Source organism: Heteronotia binoei, chromosome 3, assembly GCF_032191835.1.
Source record: "Heteronotia binoei isolate CCM8104 ecotype False Entrance Well chromosome 3, APGP_CSIRO_Hbin_v1, whole genome shotgun sequence".
NCBI classification, from domain to species: Eukaryota; Metazoa; Chordata; class Lepidosauria; order Squamata; family Gekkonidae; genus Heteronotia; species Heteronotia binoei.
This window is the reverse complement of record NC_083225.1, coordinates 103,886,108-103,906,284: the sequence shown is the minus strand read 5'-3', so window position 1 is coordinate 103,906,284 and position 20,177 is coordinate 103,886,108. Positions and strand designations below refer to the sequence as shown.

Genomic DNA, 20,177 nt, shown 5'->3' with positions numbered 1-20,177 from the left:
GAATCCCCGCTCATGCCATGGAAGCTTGCTTTGTGACCACACATTATGCTCAGCCTAGCCCTGACCTCGATAGCAAGATCTTGCTGAGCTTGGTGCAAGGAAAAAAGAGAGAAAAGCTAGACTGTTGGAGAAAATGGCCTGCAGAATGGCAATTACTATAGCAGCTATCAGTATGCTGGCCAAGTTGTAGTTAAGCAAAGTTTGCTTCAGTTGTGGAGAATGGGAAGATTAGCCATTTGCTATGCTCAGACTTCCCTACACCCCTAGTACCAGAACCACAATTTAAAAATAAAATGCCAGAACTGCATTTTGAAAGGAAAAGAAAAACCTGACCTGGATAGACCATGCAAGCCCAATCTTGCCAGATCTCAGAATCTAAGCAGGGTTGATTGTGTTTAGTACTTGGATGGGAGACTGTCCTTGAAATACTCAGTTGAGAGGCAGTGGCAAGCTTATTCAGTCACCTCCCTGAATACCCTCCAGGCTCCCTGAATACCCTCCAGTGGTCACCAGAGGCTGACATGACTTCCAGGAGAAGACAGACACACAGACACACATACACACAGAGACAAAATACAAAAATGCACAAAAAAGTAAAAGGAAGGTTCAGCTGGATGCAGCATGACGCTGGTTTCAAGAGCCTCCTTCAAGGGCCTTCCACAAGCTCCACCCAGGGTGCATCGCACCCCTTGCCCCACCCTTAGTATGCCACTGTATCTTAACATTAAGGTGAGAGAAAGACAAATGGATAGAAAAGCCCTAGAAGCTTTTATTTTCTGATTTTTCCTATTGGAAATTTGTTAGGAAATGCCATGGAAGAAATTCAAGAGTTCCTTCCACCAGTGTGCTGTTTATCAGATGTGTCTTCTGTGAATGTTGTTTGTGTATCATGCTTGCCAAAATATCAGAACTGTTCATTTTAAAAAATGTGATTCATGTAGCTGATTTTAAACTGCTCAGCAATAAATCATAAAAAATAGGTCCTATTCAAATTTTAACAGCTTCTCTGAGGTACAACTGCTTTTACAATCATGCTCTTCACGAAAGGATTCTGTAGCAGTCCCTCTCTTTCAAAGGCACAATGTGTTATGGTTCAGGCCCAGTTATATTTCTTTTGCTATCCCACTGCTATGGAATAACTTCTCAGAAATTATGAGGCAGGCATATCTAGTTGGGTCCTTCCACGGAGGCTGTGAAAAGAACTATTTAAGAGAACTTAATGAGTGTCCTCAAAGTTATATGACTGGGCTCTCGCTTATCTATTTTAATCAGGGCTTTTTTGAGCAGGAACACAGTTCTTGCTGGCTTGGCACCAATTGTTCTTTTCATGTACTTTTGTTGCCAACAGTTTAGACTAACCAGACAACTAATGTCTTAAAACTTACAGATAAAAGCCACAACATCTACTAAGAATATCATGAAATGTCTTTAAAAGCCAAATTTGTCAGAGCCAACGCTATAGCCGACTGCAATCCGCCACGTTGCTTTGCAGGAGTTGACTTAATTTCAACCTTCAGTTAGATTCACAGTTCAAATTAAAAGACTCTTTAAAAAATCTGTATTTGAGGGACAGTGTAAGACTTTGCAAAACTTTATAAAACATCAGCTGTAGTTCGTTAGCTGCAGCAGCTTCTGAGTCAGAAAGCGAAAGAAGAAGCATTAACTGATTAAACAGCCAGAGCTTGAGAAAGACGAAACAGCTGCACCAAAAATTTAAAGTGAGGTGATAAGACTATTTAAAAACAATTCCTTCAATCAAGGCAAGATAAAAGTTAGACGACTGAAAACAACTTAGCGTTTTTAGGAGCGAAGAAACAAGCATCTGCCTTCTTCCGAGTCTGCGCAGTCAGCCCTCTCCAGTTTAGACATTAATGGCTGTGTGTTGTGTAATTTTGAGATGACAGCACATTTACACTGTTATACAATCTGTAGACTCACTACTTTACATTGTAGCCAAGTGTCATTTCTTCAGTGTTGTCACATGAAAAGATATACTTAAATATTGACAAAATGTGAGGGGGTATACTCACTTCTGTGACATACTGTATTTGTTTTGATTTAACTCTGTTTTTAAATTGTTTTTAAAAACTGTGTGTTTTAGGGTGGGATTAATGGTCTTATGTGATTTTCATTATTTATTTATTTTAATCTTTTAGCTACCTCAGTAGCAGAAATGAGGGATATAAATTTTGCTAATTAATTAAAGAGCCTGGGGTGAGGCTTTAGGTAGTTCAATGGGCAAAGCCAGAAGATAAGAAGCAGAATCATAAATCAGGGGCTAAGGTCACAGAGATTATACAATCATATTTAGAACAGTTTCATTGGAGCTAAAGATGAATGCAAATTATGCAGGCCCAAAAGGCAAAGTGTGTGATTGTGTGTGTGCGCGCGCATAATTTGCAATCATCTTAAACTCCAATGAAACTACTGTAATTATGATTTTTTGTAGAAAAAGATTTTTTGTAGAAAAGGCCCAGCAGGAACTCATTTGCATCCTAGGCCACACCCCATGATTTTACCACTGTTTTGTACAAAAAGCCCAGCAGGAATTCATTTGCATAATAGGCCACACCCCAATGCCCAGCCAGCCAGAACTGTGTTCCTGTGCGTTCCTGCTCAAAAAAAGCCATATATATAGCCATCTCATTTCCAAAAAGGCTCTGGGAAAGAGAAGAGATTGTGCTACTCTAATATTGCCTGACTCAGAATTCTTTGTAATTCACAAATACCTTCCTAGCTGAGTGGCTAAACACTACTTGTACCTTTCTCCTTGTAACATGACAGCCAATACGTCAACAATACATCCAATGCATGAACTCTCTATCAATTCATCTTTTAACATTTTTGTTCTAAATACTGTGATAAATGGCAAAAAGGTAATCATCAGTCATTTTCTACACCTGTCAACTTATTCAAGTGTTCAAAGGAGTTTTATGTAATTTTACCATTTTTGTGCATTATTTTGGTTGGTAATCAAGTTATTTCAAGATCTCACATTATATCTGAGGACTAACATTTTAAAGAAAATTTCACTTCTAAAAACTGACATTTAGGTGATGAAGATGCATCTATGGCATTAGCTCTAGCCAACAAAAACTTATTGCACAATTAACCTGATATCCCCCAAGATGACGCAAGACATATGCAAAGTTCCTGTTGACTTCAGGGAGCTTTGGCCACAGTAACTCTCCATATAGCAGAGCATTGCTCATCTGCAGTAGGAAGTACAGACAGCACAGCTACCCTTCTAATATTTTATATGAAGTGTTACTTAACCCTCACACACTCTGGAACTCCACCTGACCATTATTCATTTGTGCCTAATATATTACTTGCAAATTAGGCAGCCTAATTTAGAATGGGACCAACTTCCTGGAATTTATGTAAAGCACACAAACTAACAAGGTAACATTCCCTGACATTATTCTTGCACCTTTTTTCATTGATTGCAACTTAAATTTAAAAAATTAAGCAGGAGTCTGCAGATGGATACTGTTCTATTATTTTTCATAACTCAATAAAACCTGCAAGTAGATCTGAATGTTAGAACATCCTGTTGGTGTCAGTGATTACCAATGTACAATCCTAAGAAGAGTTACCACCTTCTAAGCCCACTGACTTCAACAGACTTTGAAGGGTATAACTCTACTTAACATTTCACTGTACAGGGCCATAATCTGTAAAACCCAACACTGCTAAACTTCATCTAGTAATGGAATAACTAAATGTTTTTTTTTAAGTAGTAAATACCAATGGGTGCCAGAAATTCCTATTCAGAAAGTGTGTATAACTTCATGAAGGGTGTGTGTGTAGGGTTGTTAAGCATACTGCACCTTCTATAAATCTATAAAAATAAGGGAAAATTCAGATTGGTACTTCCCTCCTACTGAAATACTAGTTCAAACAAGGACTCTATCAAACCCATCTAGTAATAAGAAAACTATTTTCAGAAATACTCCTGCATCAAAACCCTTAGAGCTTTCACTTTAAATTGTATAATATATCCGGAGAATACCACAGCTCCAGCAGGTGACATTTATAAACCTGCAATTAACTATAGTGCCCAGAATAACTAATTAGAAATTCACCTACTGTTACTTGCAGGGAGTGGGGGTGGGGAGGGAGATCGTCTTAAGAATTCTGCTGAAGTTCTGAAATTCCACGTCAGAGCATTACATCCCTTTACATAAACGAACTTGTTCACACAAGTATGCATCCCAAGGGATACATTTGTAAGAAGGAAGATTCATCAGTGAAAACTCTTCCAGAACATTTTAACCAGATAGTGCCTTGAAAGTTTCCCATGTATGCTTTTTGTCCTGTGAGTATTGCCTGAAGCAAATTAACACCTAAAAAGTGTTAATGTAGTCATACTATCAGTCCTTACTACTGGGAAAGAAACTGTGAGCAAAATTAGCTAAATGAGACATCATTTGACTACAGCTCAATTACATCAATAGTCCTTTTAGAAGTTCTCTAGGGACAGAGTGAATGCAGTAGAGGGAAGAAATAAGAGCAGCACTGGAGTGGCAGCTTCCACTACTAACTGCACATTCATTTGAAGAGGTATACTCTGTTTTTGCTTGAACACAAGTATACGTGCATGCTATTCTACCCATGAATTCAGGAATTCTGAACCTACTCCAGCTCCCCTTATATAGTAGAGACACCTCTGCAGTCCACACAAATGTACATGGGGGTGGTGCTTGCCACTACATTTCTGTTCTCTTCAAAAACTACATTTATTTTGTAGATAGATCCAGGTGGGCAGCCATGTTGGTCAGAAGCAGTAGAATAAAGCAAGAGTCAAGTTTCACCTTTAAGACCAACGAAGTTTTATTCAGAACGTAAATTCTGAATGCAAACAGAATTTCGTGTGCCCACGAAAGGTTTTCATTTGCCTTAAATAAAAGGCAACCCAATACAGAAGAATAAAGGAGACTTCTATTTATTTCATGATTTCCCATCTGGCCACCCTCAAATGTCTTCAGTAGCTCAGACACTCCAAATTACACAATTCATCAGGCCATTTTTGAGGTGTTCATTTGGTTAATTTATATGCATGCTGTACCTGGGAAGTCTCCTAAATATGTAGAGATCCTCCATGTCTTGCCCTGTGGGTGGTCCAGTTTTGATGCTCTCATTTGATGGAATGCCCTCCCAGTTGAGGCTCATTTGGCACCTACCTTACTGTCTTCAGATGTCAGGACAACACATTTCTTTTTACTCAGGCTTTTCAATGTGTGTATGTGTTATAGCCTGCTTCTAGCCTCAGGACAGTTTTATGGATATTTCTAGGTTGCTCAAAGTTTGTTTTATGCCTTTATTATGCCCCTTGCTGGTTTTGAAAGGTTTGTTTTCAATAATAATATAATTTATGTTGTTGTGTTATGCTTTTATAGTATTGTATTTAGTTGTGAGCTGCATCAAACAGGTATATGAAGCAGTGACATATATAAATAAAGAGACAAGCAACTTATTAAATACAATGACATGCAGGAGAATACTCAATTATAGGAGAATGTTCTATTTGGAGATCTCACCCCCAAACATCCCCTTCCAATGTCCCTTAAGGCAGGGTGTCAAACATACAGCTCATGGGCCAGATCCATTCCTCAGAGGTCTCAGATATACGTCAAGAGAAACTTCCTTCTGGTTCTTCTTTTTCCACGGCTGCTGCTGCAGCCACTGTAGCTTGCTTTTCCCCCAGTTCCCTCAGTGGCTCTTTGCGTCCTGCATTCGCCTCCCTCCCCACCCCTCACACACACAGCTCCCTCAGTGGCTGCTTCCTGCAGGAGAGATACAAAGACAAGTCTCTCTCTCTCTCTCTCTCTCTCTCTCTCTCTCTCTCTCTCTCTCTCTCTCTCTCACACACACACACACACACACAGTGCTTCTGCTTCCTACTCCAGGGCTGCTCCTTCTCTTTTGGGGAGGAAGGGAGGGGAGAGAGAGATCTGGCAACTTTACCCTCCATCCCTGCTGGTGGGCAGGAAAGACCTGGCAACCTACATATGGGTCAGCCTGTTTATTGTTAGAGACAGTGATGATAGTTCCCTGCACACAAGAATGTATAATGGGGCTTCAATGCCTTTTCTAAAAAGCCTGACACGCAGTAGGAGATGTGGGAGGGTTCTGAGCTTTTTTTAAGAACACCAGACAGTAGACCACAGTAGCAACAATGGGAAACAGGATCCAGAACCAAAGCAGGGGAAATGCCCTGCCCCTAGCAGAGGCTTGGCACACCTAACTTACTCCTTTCCCCGTGATCACCATTTAAAAAGTCAGCCTCATTGTGCCCCTCACCACACCCATACACTCCAGAATTCAAAACTTGGGCATTTTGGATCTTGCAAGGAGGGTAGGGTTGCTAGCTCCATGTTAGGAATTGCCTGGAGATTTTGGGAGTGGAGCCTAGAGAGGGCAAGATTTGGGGAGGGGAGGGACCTCAGCAGGGTATAATGCCTAAAGTCCATCTTCCAAACTGGCCATTTTTTCCAAGATCTCCAGTCACCACCTGGCAGCTGACAACCCTAAAGGAGAGGCTTCTAAAGAGGATAATTTTGAAAGGCGGGGGGGTCAAAATCTGGAAAGTCTTAAGCAGCCCCTCCTTCTCTATTGAATTGCCTCATCCAAATGATGTATCTCTTAGAAGAAGAAAAAACCACTCATTTTAACCACCCCAGAAAATATATGTGTACATGCAACTGTAGCCATTTATTTCAGTCAGCCCTACCCTTAAGACCAAAGGGTTGGACCTAAACTGAGAGATGGGTGGGGCTTGCACTGGCTGAGTTCTTTAAAGATTACACATCCTGAAATGGAAGAATGACATTAAAGATTGTATGAATGAAATGGTCCCTTGGAATACTGCTGATCTATGAATATTTAATTACCACACAGATGCTTTACCAGTTTAGAAAAAAGACAACTAGTGAGTGGGTATGGATCTGGGAGAGAATAGCAAAGAAGTTGCTCTCCAGTGACTGTAAAGCCTCATTGTGACCTTTGGTGAAAACAATCCACATACAGAACTGGGTTTTCATATTTGGCTCAGCTGAGCTGAATGTAAAGCCTCATTGTAACCTCTGCTGACTGTAAAGCCACATTGTAACCTCTGGTCTTGTTATTCTTATTTATTCTATAGGAGCCATATTAAAGTCAACAGGGTCACACCAGCAGTATAAATATCTTGTGCATTATAGCCAGCTATCAGCATCAAAAGAAAACAATCCACATACAGAACTGGGTTTTCATATTTGGCTCAGCTGAGTTGGTAACTGTGACAATCTATCACGTCTGCCTATCATGCCCATTACAAGTAAAAATATCCTTCAGATAGCCCAGCTGGGAAGATTTACAAGAACAGGTTCTTTGTTTTTGTGGCTTACTTTTTGTTTACTTTCTGAAACCACTGGGTCACTGCCAGTCATCCCCCTCTCTTTTCTGAACCTGGTGGAAATGTGAGCCATAGGTATAGGGTCCTGCACTCCTAAAAATCCCTAACACTTTTTTAGACCACATACCACTAACACAGGTATGTGTGGGTGCCAAACAATGAAATACCTTTGTGGACTAGTTAACTTGCTTCTCTGCCTTCACACCATATGAGGTTGCTCTCAGACAAGGGCAGGAGACCAGATTTGCAAGGAATAAATTCTATGTCAAAGGACCTTCTTACCAACTAATAGCTTCTGCTGTTTTTAAATTTTAAATTGTAGGAGTTGCTGTTTTATTTTATGCTGTTTGCTGCCTCAGCAAGCTCTGAGAGTGTGGGGTAGGAATCGTTTAAATTCTTTCATTTGCTAGTTTCCTTCCTGCATTTTCTCCCTCCTGCTGCTGCTTTTCCTCATAGCTGCAGCAAGCACATACTTGGGAACCTAGACTAGAGGAGAGTGGCTGAGAGAGAGGTGTAGAAGAAAAGAACTGTAGACAGCAGAGCACTCACTGCTTCTCCCCCTTCACACCAAATCTTCTACCAACACTTCTCAATTGTTTGGTAGACAATGTGGTTTCCAAACTAATGCCTGCCATCTATTTAAGCACTTATTTGCAAAGCAGCATTTTCAGATGTATCCCCGAGCTAGACACAATACATCTGTCAGCACAACACATGGGCAACCAAGACTCCATTAATGTTTCTTCCGTTCTCTGGCGTGGACAGAGTAAACAACACTTATCAGAAGTACTTATTCAGATTTGTTTTACAAAATATAGACCAGAACAAACTAACAAAATAAATGTGTGTTCTGCACCTATAACTAGTGAGAGTGAGGTGAATTCAAAGGGACCCCAATAATAGCATATATGCCAATTTATGTGGAACCTTCAGATGACACTAAACGTACATTAGTGTATGTTTACCAAGGACTTAAACATATGGTTTGTCACAAAATGGGCAAATGACCTTCTATAACACAGCCAATTAAAAACAATCTGCAATTTGAATAAATGGGCAATATCATACAGTCCATAGGCATCAATGATGCTGCTCTTAATCAGATAACTGCAATAACTGTGGAAGATTTCTCCTGGTAGTTCTTAGCACCAGTGCAATAACCTGGCAGTTCATGTCTGCAGAACTGCTGTAGAACTGGAAAAGACAAACATGGCAAGAGGTTGTTTTCAAAATACAATACAGTATAATGGTGTGGGGGGGATTCTGTTAATTGTCTAAGGGCTAGATAAATACTTCCCATGTAACTCACTTCATCATTAACATGTCTAAAGCTGTATCTATACTCAGTTGCTCTATCACTGTGCTACAGCTGTAATTTGTAACTTGATTTTCCGATATGGACAAGATGATACAGCTGCGAATGATTGCTATACTACAATGACAGCACAATATACAACAATGTGCAGCTGCAGCCTTAATGTACCTATATGTCTCTGGCATACCTTCAAAACTGGGAGATAGCCACAGGAACACATACATGCCATCTCCCTTTTTAGAAAGATTTCCCACTTCATCCCCTCCTCACTGTCAGCCATGGTTTCATGACTTTTCCAATGACAACAATGCTGGTTAATGAAAAACCAGGTTCTCTGCATTGTTTTCTAGTGATGCAGTACTATTTTTTGCCTTATAGCTGTACTTTGTATCATGCTTTATATGTTATGTTTATTCAGATTTCTGCAATCCTAGTCTTAGTTCACTACTTATTAGATGTCTCTTTATATTGCTTATATAGACTTGCACTATATAATCTATTTTAACTCTCAATCAGAAAGGCCAAACTATAAATATAATATATATAAAAAATGCACATGTAATACAAACTGGAAGAAGTAAAGGAAATCACTCTGTAAACGTGAGGATGGAGTACATACTCAAGGCTGACTTGCAGTTTGTAACCATAGTTTGCTGAGCCAGTGTCTGCACCAGATCACAGTCTTAACAGTGCTACAAATGGCCAACTCAGGCCTGAATAGACCAGTGTTAGGGACAGAGGCTAAAATAAGCAAACAAAATACGATAACCTAGCTGACTGACATATATGGAGTACTAAACAGCTGATTAGTGGTAGAACAAAGCAGTAGACAAGTGCACCTTTAAGACCAACTAAGTTTTATTCAGAATGTAAGCTTTCATATGCTCTTAAGCAGACTTAATCAGACAAATTGGAATGGAAGCTGCAGTTCTTAATATAAGTGGGCAGTGTGGAATCATGGGAATGTTTTTAGCAGATTAAAAGAATAACAAGCAGGATCTGTGTTTGTTAGTGTAGGACAAAACAGGGCCGAAAAAACACTAGAGGGTGATAAAAAGCAGACTGCTGTGGTAGAGGTGCCATAAATCTAGGTAACATTCTGGTTTTGTTAGTTTAAATAGAGGGCATGGTTACTCAAGAGATTATAACATCCATATAGTTTGCCATAGGATAGGTTGGTATATGCAATAAGACATACAGCCAACATCCCCCATTTGAGTATGTCAATACAAAAAAACAAAACAAAAAACCCCCCCAAATATTCTGATACACTGTTCTAAAAGAGAAATAATATGCTAGCCCTTAGAAAAACAGGGTGCATTAAAGTATAGTGGAAGGTGGGTAGTATATGTAATGAGACAAACAGCCCACATCCCTCATTTGAGCATGTCAACACAAAAAAACATTATTCAGATACACTGTTCTAAAAGAGAAATACTGCTTAGTGGTGTTAGTGGTTAATTCCCCCCCCCCTTTTTTTAGAACTGATAGCTTATCAGTTATGATAACATAGCATTTCTCTGGTTCATAGTGTGAAAATGATGACAGCTACAGATTAAAATAATATGAGCCAGTTTTCCAAAATCATTAAAATAAAGGGTTCTTATTAAACAAATATGAACTCACTTTGTACCTATATTTCTTCCATTGATCTGGAATTACCTACTGGTGTCAGAATACTGGTTCCCCCTTCACCCTAACTCCTAGCTTTAACTTTTTCTACAACTTCTAAAAACATTACTAGCTAACAGAGTTTAGCAGTGTTTTTAGCCTTTGTAGCTTTGCTTGCAACATTATGCCAATATTACGAGGATTGTCCATACATGCTGCAGGTTTTATATTGTTTTGATGATTTTTATTTAAAGTGCTGCATTTCCTTTCCTAGGTCCAGGAAGTTTCTAGGTCCTTCACATATACTAAACAAGAAATCAATAATCACAACAGAGAACTATTTTAGTTGTTCATTTAGATGAAGATGATATTGGATTTATACCCCACCCTTCACTCAGAGTCTCAGAACCGCTTACAATCTCCTTTCCCTTCCCACAACCCTGTGAGATAAGTGGAGCTGTGTTTGTGTGAACGCCTATATTTGATCCCAGTAGCACCTCAGAGACCAACAAGATTTCCATGGTATGAGCTTTCAAGAGTCAGATGGTATCTGAACATTTAATGCAGCAAGCTTCATGAGGCAGAGCTGCTTCATCAGATGAAAAGTTTATGCCACGATAAATTTGATAAGATTTAAGATGCTTCGTTATTTTGGCTGCTACACAGTAACACAGTCACCTCTCTAAACAAATTAGGCATGTATGAAATTACACAGGTAACTGTCATGTGTTCCTGGGTAAAATCAGAAGTATATGATAAATGTTGTTAAGCACATGCAAGGAAACAAGACATCACTAACTTCCTTCAGAAATAAATACTGGATGTGGTTGCTAATATCCTGTCAGCTAACTGCCATTTCAGAGTAATACGCTCCATCCAAAATAATAGATTGTTTCTGCTGAGAGTTTTGGTGGAGCCTTAACACTTATTGAATTTGTATTTTTATAATGCTGTGAACTGCCCCAGAGCCTTGAGGCTGAAGTTCAAGATCTATAATTTTAAATAATACTAATTAAATAAATGACTGTATGAAGCCAGCAATACAATCTGTCCTATATGGCTATGTATGTGCGTTTAATTTTCTTTGTCTAATTTTCTTTGTCCTACAATTGCAAGACATGGTTTGTTGGGAAACTATTTCTAGTACAACCAGGATAAACAGAGATATAAGAGAAATCAGATAACTTGTTTTATCTCCTTAATAAGCAGGACACACACCCTCAGGTATTAAAGTGGTACCTGTCCTATGCATCTGATGGTTATGCCAAATATCAGTGTGGGATTTCCTGAAGAGTAATTAATAATATAACCATCTCCTGCATAGTTGGAAACTGGAAGTAGTTTTATGTTGATGATCCCAAAACATGGGGATTAGGAGCCTGCACACATCATCTAAACCTGGGGATCATTTTTTTTCTTTTCATGTTTTTTAAATTAATAATTTAAGATTTTTTTTTAATCCGTCCAACTGCTTGGGCATGTAGGCACTGAATTTCTGAACAAGAGCATTGGAATTATTAGTACCTGTGTTAAGAAAAATAAAACAAGATATTCACCATCTTCAGTTTAGGTTTTTTGCTTAAGATCTACTGAACTGAGCTCACAACAATGAATTATCCGCTGGACTTCACATAAGCGTTACATGCTGATTTGGCTGCAAAACCAATGCTATTGCCATCCATTATTGCTGCTTGTTCCCTGGAGGTAACCTAAACCCATTTCTATGGGAAATTCCCACATGTGATACACCCATATTTAACCAGAGCTAGCAAGAACACCATGTATCCACTTCATGCAAGAAGCAAAACACAGGTTATATTCAGGTTATAGTCAACACACAAGTTATAATCAAGTTTAACAAACAGCAATAATTTGTGGTTCCCACTGGCCCAAGTCCTCTGCAAGTGCCAGGTAACTCAAAGGAAGCTCTCCATAGCATGCTGTTTATTGGAACAGCCAAGAGCAGTGCATGTGCTCCGGAGTTTTACCTGGTCCATAACTCACTGACACATGAGAAATTCCCCATCCTCTTCTCCAAGCCAGGAGAGAAGTCCTGTCAATTTAATATGAGGGATACATCCTGTCTCCTCTTGAGCTAGGAGAGGGGTGGTGAGATCTCATGTTGTGATAAAACAAACAGAAACAGCATGAGTTGTTTCTGCTTGCTTGTTCCAAAGCTTAGTAAGACACGAAAGACACACACACACCTTCTGAGATGGAGCTCATTTTATTATTGGTTTTATTTTACTGTCTTTACTTACATTTATTTTCTCCAGAAGGTGCTGCCACTGATGTACCTGGGTTCACTGATGACCGCTAATGTGCACAATGGTCATTTTATCTACCTCTGCATAAAAGGAGATGAATTGTGTGTAGCTCATCACAACCCTAACCCTGGATGTTCCACACTCTAAACAACCATCTGAAATTCCATGGGGAGAAGGAACATTGTTGAGAACTCTTTCAGAACTAAAAAAACAGTAGGCAAGGGAAGAGTAATGCACCCACTTCTCCCTGCCACTTTTCTGCTCTAAACTGCTTTCTCCCAAAGCAGCTTTTCCTGATTGAAAACAGCAATTCGGTTACTGTCACAAACATCTGTGTTTGATGCACTCCAAGCTCAATTGGTTCTAACGCCGAATACTATATGTCATAAAATATTATAACAGTATTTTTAAGATAGTAAATAAATATGGCTTTTTGTTGCTGTTTGTTACAGACACTATTATCTATAAAGAACCCATAGGATATCTATAATAATAATTATCTTGTGGTAGTGGCCAAATATGTATGGGAACATACATCAGTCACTGTCTCTGGCCTCCCATTGGCTAACTCCCCTGCTTCCACCTTCTGCAGGCCCAGGAATGTTGAACAAACTGTCAAAAGCAGTCTTACTTCAGAGACAGCCACATCTTCAACTCTTCTCTGTGTCCTCTCTGTCAACTGGCCTCAAAAAGGGCTGCAGAGCTACTGCAGCCTCCTGAAAGGCCCCCCAGCACACACAGCCTCTGAAGGCCGCAGAAATAGCCAGGGAGGCCAGGCTCCACTGGGAGTGTTTCCTCAGAGGCCATGGCTGCCACCTGGGAAATGCTAGCCAGAGGCTGTTGTTAGGCAACCCAGGCTGCTTCTGTCAGTAAAGGAAGAGATCTCAGGTGATTAGAATGGCATACAGTCCACCCTCCAAAGCAGTTATTTTCTCCAGGGTGGGGAGAGAGATGTGTTGTCTGCAGTTCAGTTGTGATCCCAGGAGATCTTCAGGCTCCACCTGGAGGTTGGTTACCCTAGGCCTGGCAGCACCCTCTGGGTGACTTCATGCCACCTGGCTGGTGGCATCAGAATTACAGCTTCTCTCCAGATGGCAACGATAGGTTCTCCTGGAGAAAACAGCTGCTTTGCAGGGTGGACTTTGTGTCATTATATATACTGCTGAGTTGCTTGCTTTCTCACAATTTTAATGCCAGTAGCTCACAAAGTAGAATTTTTGCTCACAAGACTCTGCAGTTTAGAGGGAACATTGCTCCTAGTATGTTAATAATTCAAAAATAAACAGAACTGTACTTCAGTTCCAAATACAAACCTCTCAGATGTCTAGTGCACATGAATAGGCCAATTAAGAGGGTGAATGCCTAACCACTTAAACCCTATACATTTCAAAGGGAATAATTTGTGTAAAAGGCTCATGCTCCTCCTTGAAGATCAGAGGGCCTTAACTTTGAGTGCTTAACACTGATAACCAAACTTTTCAAAATTTCTTATCAAAGAAAACATCTGTCACACAAGAAAACTAGAGGCGAGAGAAATGGGGCTATCATAATTTCCCCACATTTTTTTGGGAAGGGGGGGGGGAATTCTCCACAAGACATTTGTATGTGTAGATTCTGTCAGAATGTTTTTTGTTGCGACTTCTTTGAAGCCTTTTGACACAGTCACATAGAGCAATCAAACAACAAAGCACATACCTGTTGAGCTAAAGGAGGAAGATCTTTATATTTGTTAACATTTGATTAAAATTTGAGTAGGTATAGAGAACAGCCTGTATTTATAGGTAAGATACAGAAATTCTAAGTCAAGATACAGAAAATCTGGAGTGAAATTCCTTTACTAATTTTTAATAGAAACATGAATGTTTACAGGATTTCTCTTACTGTTTTTGCTGCAGCCTCTGCAGCCTGGGCTGCGTTAATCCTGTGTTCAGAACTCTGTGGTGTGACCTCCACAACACTCCCATGCTCAGATGCCAAAACACTCTGTTCTATTTATAATTTACCCCTCTCATCTAGCTGCGGATTATATTCCATAAAACTCACTGACATATGCCACAGTTCCTCTCTCTTTCATGCACTGAAAATGTATATTTTATGTTTTAGAAAAACATTCTAAAATAAAAAGTTCTGGCTTTACTAGTTATTGTTTAAAAAATGTAAGCTGATTTTTAAAAAATTGATCTTTTGATCAGATGGCATTTTATCTAGAGAGCTTTATCACTAGTTTTCTTACATGCTCAATTTCCATAATAAAGCTTCAGGAGGACCAAGTTATGACCTAGTAGTAGTTGCAACCTTAATTCATACCTGAAGAAAACAGTGTTTAGTCTATTGCACCAGGTTATTGGGACACTTTAAAAACAAGATGTCTGTTCCCATAAATTTACATGGTTCAGAGCTCACTAAATTAGAATTGGCTTGTGAACATTCATGCCACAGGATATCTATTAGTCTTCATGCTGCCAAAAAAAAATTTGTTGTCCTGTTGAATTAGATGAAGAGTGGCCTGAATGGAACTGAAAGCCAACTGAACATGAGGTAGGTCTTCTTAGAGGAGTAGGGAAACCAAACATATAACAAATAAATCACAGGCTAAATGAACCACAAATCTACAACCCATGGCAATGCCAGCATAGGAGCCTTTTTTATACCTGAAAAGATCACAGATGCTTGGAAAACCATCTATGTATGATCCAAAATAGTCAACAAGGGGTGAATGAACTAGCTAAGACTTCCAGATGTTATACTGAATAACCAGACTTATATGACAAAACTTCTGAATTTTGCATGGGTGAACAAACGTGTCTTTGGGCTATTCAAATAGATATTTTCCCCTGTTCAATATCTGCAATAGCCAGTGGACTATTTTTATTTTTGAATATCTTTAAAAGTATTGGCATATTTAAAATCAGCAACAGTCACCATTTATTTATCTGAAATAATTTTTATTTTAGACAGTTACACCATTATTTTTGCCCCAATGAGGACCCAAAGTGGCTGCCGAGTTTATTTTCCTCTCCTCGGCTTTATTCTCACAACAAAAATGATGTTGGGCTAAGAGGATGTAATCAGCCCAACGTTACCCAGCAAGCTTCCACAGCAGAGTGGAAGTTCAAAACTGGATCTCCCAGATCTTAGTTAGACACTCTAACCATTATAACATGCTGATTATTATAATACAGCAGATAATGAATGAGAATTTTATTGTTTATACCACAGAAGGCATAAACAAAGATTCCAGTCCCAAACACATTAACAGACACACAAACCCACTGACACATAGTCACAAGGAGAACTAAGGCTGCTGTCTTAAGAGTCACAGGAAGCACAGCTCAACAAAAACACGGGGTTGCTAACCTCGAAGCGGGACCTGGAGTTCTCCTAGAAATACAATTATCTCCAGACTACACAGATCAATTCTCCTGGAGGAAACAGCTCCTTTCGAGGGTGGACCTCATGAAACTGCTTTCCTGCTGAGCTCCCTCCCCAAGCATCACCTCCGAATCTCAAGGAGTTCGTGAAGCCAGAGCTGGCAACCCTACCAGCACACTACAACTAAGTCCTGTACAGACTCCACTCAAATTCACAGGAGCTACCTGGAGCATGCAAAAAAAATAACAACCCTGCATTATTCTTCAGAGGAAATAATTAATCTAGGGAAAATGTGGATAGGTACTTAAAAACATGATTACCATAGATATTTTTGGACATCTTAAAAAGCAATGATGAATTTTATGCCTGAGATGGAATGACATGCCCACATAAGAATCTTTTAGCACTTTTTTTAAAGTTAGTCTCATATGACCATTTAAATCAACCCTGGAAGGCAGCACTTCCAAAATTGGATTTTCAGATAAACTAATAAAACGACACAAGCAACTCTACAGCAGCAGCGCTCTGACTTAATTAAATCAAAAGAAATTTTGTTTGTCTGTCCCAAAGAAACTACCTAGGGTGACAAACTGCCACACCAGCTGATGTACTTCAGAATGCAACTGATCTACAGCTGTAATATCAGGCAATGTATTACTCTACTACTGGTGCATAAAACAGTCGAAATGGCTTTGGAACCACCGCATTGTTCACCTAAGCTACGAAGGAAATAAAAGGATTCTGCCTTGTCTCAGCTGTACTGAATTTTGATACCACTTTAATACCCAAAGCTAGTGGCCAGTTTCCTGATACACAGATAACTGCAGAGTCAGCCATGTAGGTTTCTTTGAAAATTTTTGATATCACTTGGATCATACAAATTGTCAGGATTTGCCATGTGTGCTTCAATCCCTCGAAAACAGCAAAACTCAACTTGAATTAAATACACTAAGTAGTAAGTACCATGCCAAGCTTATTTGGAAATAACTGGGAGGGAAACCATAGGCTGCAATCGCTCACTTTCCTGGGAGTACGTTCCACTAAATAAAATGAGACTTATTTCCAAATAGATCTGTTTAGGGTCACATTTCTGCCTTACATTAGCTCAGATTTCTCAGCTATACTTCACACTATTGTGCAGATCCACCTGCAGCAAATCAAAGTGTGTTTATATATATATAAATCACTTAAGAATTACCATCCCAATTTTCATTGCTTGTAACAAAATCTTGATAGAAACTGGAAACTTTCACAAGATTAGTTATGAACAATTACAGATACTGTAACCTATACATTCAGTGCCAGACAGAATTTTTAAAAGTGCATCTTTAATAAGTAACACAAGACACACACCCCTCCCACCCTCTCTTGGAAACTTCAGGTACTAAAATGCTTCACTCCCATTAAATCAAATTCATTTTTCTTAGGAGTTTAGTATTTAAGAACTGTGTACCAGTTTTGCTGTTACCTAGCAAAGTCATCTAATGCTCTGGAAATGTACCCTTCTACAAGGTTTAAAATGTCTTGTATAAAATAGGGAGAAAAGGATACCTTTCTACCTTTAGCTGCTTTGCCTTTTCCAGTGCAAAGGAGACAGTCGTGCAGGTTCTAAATGGCACTTTGCCAACCTCACGGTAGCTTGTACAAACTGTAGCACCACACGAACACAGATGCACAGACACACACATAAACATATACTGCAATAATGTACACCCAGCAGGAGAATTAAACACTTCTTTATCCAAAAAAGAAGTAGTAACTCACCATTAACCAGTAGCACAAACATGTTCTCTGGTCTGCTTTCACAAAGCACTCAAATCCAAGAACAAAAAATGAGGAAGCGCGAGTCTTTCATTCCGCTTCTGGCTCAGAAAGTGGGTGTAACTTGTGAAGTTTCATGCTAACTAGAGATGGGTCATTTGGGTGTGTTTGAAAGGTTCTCTCTCACCCACCTCCTCCCCTTTCTCCTCTCTCTAGTTTGGATTTTCACACAGAGAAGCAGCCAGTTGGGATCTTTCACAGCCTTTTAAAGTTTCCCCAATTTGAAGTAACTGAGAAGACCCCATCAATGTCTCTTAAATTAAGAAATTGAAGCAAATATGAGTTTTGCTAGTAAGTTACTAAAGGTAGCAGATTGGCTATCTGCTAAATATTAGAATGACAGCTTGGATAGTTTGAAAGATATGTTCCAAATAGGGTTGCCAATTCTTGGTTGAGAAATATCTGGAGATTTGGAATGGGGGCTGGAGATGGAGGAATCAGCAAAGTATAATGCCATTGCAGAGTGTACCTGCCAAAGCATTCATTTTTTCCCCTAGGGGAACTGAGCTCTGTAGTCTGGAGATCAGTTATAATTGCAAGAGAACTCCAGGCTCCACCTGGAGGTTGGCAACCACAGTTCTAAAGACAGCAGACATGCCAAGGGAAAATCTAACAAGGAAAATTTTAAAAATGTGATATCCTTGCCAATCACTGCAATGAGATTTTGCACACTTCTAATGAGACTATTATGAGACAGCTAGATTTTTCTCAATAAAATAGGTTTCATCTGTAATATATTAAACTGAAATATATATTTAAAATATTCTCTCCCATACAATCTCTTTTTGGAAATTTTCCGGTTCAAATTAAACATATTTATTTGGCTTTTAAAATGTGCCATGTTATGTGCCATATGCTCTCAGAATTTTTTTCCAGTAGGCAGAACTTAATTGAAATGTTTAATTAGGAACAAAAATTCAACAAAGCATACTTAATGCAGTTTAAATTTTGCAAGATTTTTATATACCTCTGCAGGGCAGTCAACAGTTTTGAAACCACCACATTTGATTGGTATTATATTTATATATTTATCTACATTTTTATCCCATCATCCCATCAAGCAGCTCACAGGGATACATGATTCTGTCCTTCCTGGTTACCTTGTGAGGTTAGGGTGCCAGGTCCAATTCAAGAAATATCTGGGGTCTTTGTGGGTGGAGCCAGTAGACTTTGAGGGTGGGGTCAGCAGCAAGATTGTGACCACAATTGAACTCCAAAGGGTGCTCTGGTCATCACATTTAAAGGGACTGCACACCTTTTAAATGCCTTTTCTCCATTACAAATAATGAAGGATACGGGCACCTTATTTTGGGGCTCATAGAATTGGACCTCCTGCTCCAATCTTTTTGAAACTTGGAGGGTGTTTTGAGGAAAGGCACTGAATGCTATGCTACAAAGTTGGTGCCTCTACCTCAAAAAACAGCATCCCCAGAGCCCCAGATACACTCAGATCAATTCTCCATTATACCCTATGGGAGTCAGTCTCCATAGGGAATAATAGAGTTCCCTGCAGACATTTTCCTCCCTCCCCCCCCCCACTTTCTGATGATCCTGAAGCCGGGGGAAGGCCTCCGAACCAGGGGATCCCCTGCCCCACTTGGGGATTAGCAACCCGATGTGAGGTAGATCAGACTGAGAGGGAGTAACTAGCCTAAGGTCACTCAGAGAGCTTCATGGCCAAGCTTTGGACTAAGGCACAAGATACCCCAATCCTAGTTCAACATTTTAACCCCTGCACTGCTTCAGATCTGATCTACTGTGGTTGCAAGCTGCAGGATGACCAGAACCTAGAATCTTATGGCATCTAGTCCGGTTCCACCATGCATGTCCTCCGCAAGTCTTGGCCCGAACCACATCAGAAACCAGGTAAGGGGTGTAGAGTGGAGTGCGCTGTGCGCCACTATGTAAAGCAATTAGTATTTAGAAACTGAAAATCTCCAATGCCAGCACAGCAGTGGAATATATTCCAAATCACATCACTGGTGCAGTTTAGTAGGGCTTAAGTAAAGTTTTTTTGACATCACAAAGTTTCAGCTGCAGTACAAAACATTCAGAGTCTGTGTGAACACTTTCCTCACATGGAAAGCTTGCACTTCTTATTGTGAGATAAATGCAAACATTTCACCTTGGTTATTACAAAGAAGCATGCACACATATGAAAGCCACTTTCTTTTTTTTTATTTTTAGTCTCCATCACAAAAGTTTCTATCTTAACCTTCTTTCCCACTGGTCCATGCACAGGAATAATAACTGTGATGATCTGAGACTTATTTCCACCACCCACAATTGAACAAATACTTCCACGGACCACCACAACATAAACACACGAAGGCTGACAAAGCAGAAAGTGGTGTCCTTGTGGACAAAATGTATATAAGAGGCTGCAAAGTAA

At 39.6% G+C, this 20,177-nt stretch overlaps 1 protein-coding gene across 3 annotated transcripts in view; it reads right to left on the bottom strand.

Annotated features, from left to right (window-relative positions):
• The window catches only part of TIAM1 (TIAM Rac1 associated GEF 1), a 338,703-nt gene that overhangs the window by 245,623 nt on the left and 72,903 nt on the right, over positions 1 to 20,177 (bottom strand). The window contains exon 1 of one of the 3 annotated variants that reach the window (XM_060234345.1): positions 17,729 to 17,876. The exons of 1 other annotated variant lie outside the window; for it this stretch is intronic. In XM_060234345.1, the coding sequence (XP_060090328.1) occupies positions 17,729 to 17,750 (22 nt within the window). In that variant the 5' untranslated portion in view covers positions 17,751 to 17,876. Of the gene's footprint in view, positions 1 to 17,728; positions 17,877 to 20,177 lie in introns of those variants that run through there. One more of the 3 variants, XM_060234346.1, reaches the window with a different exon arrangement.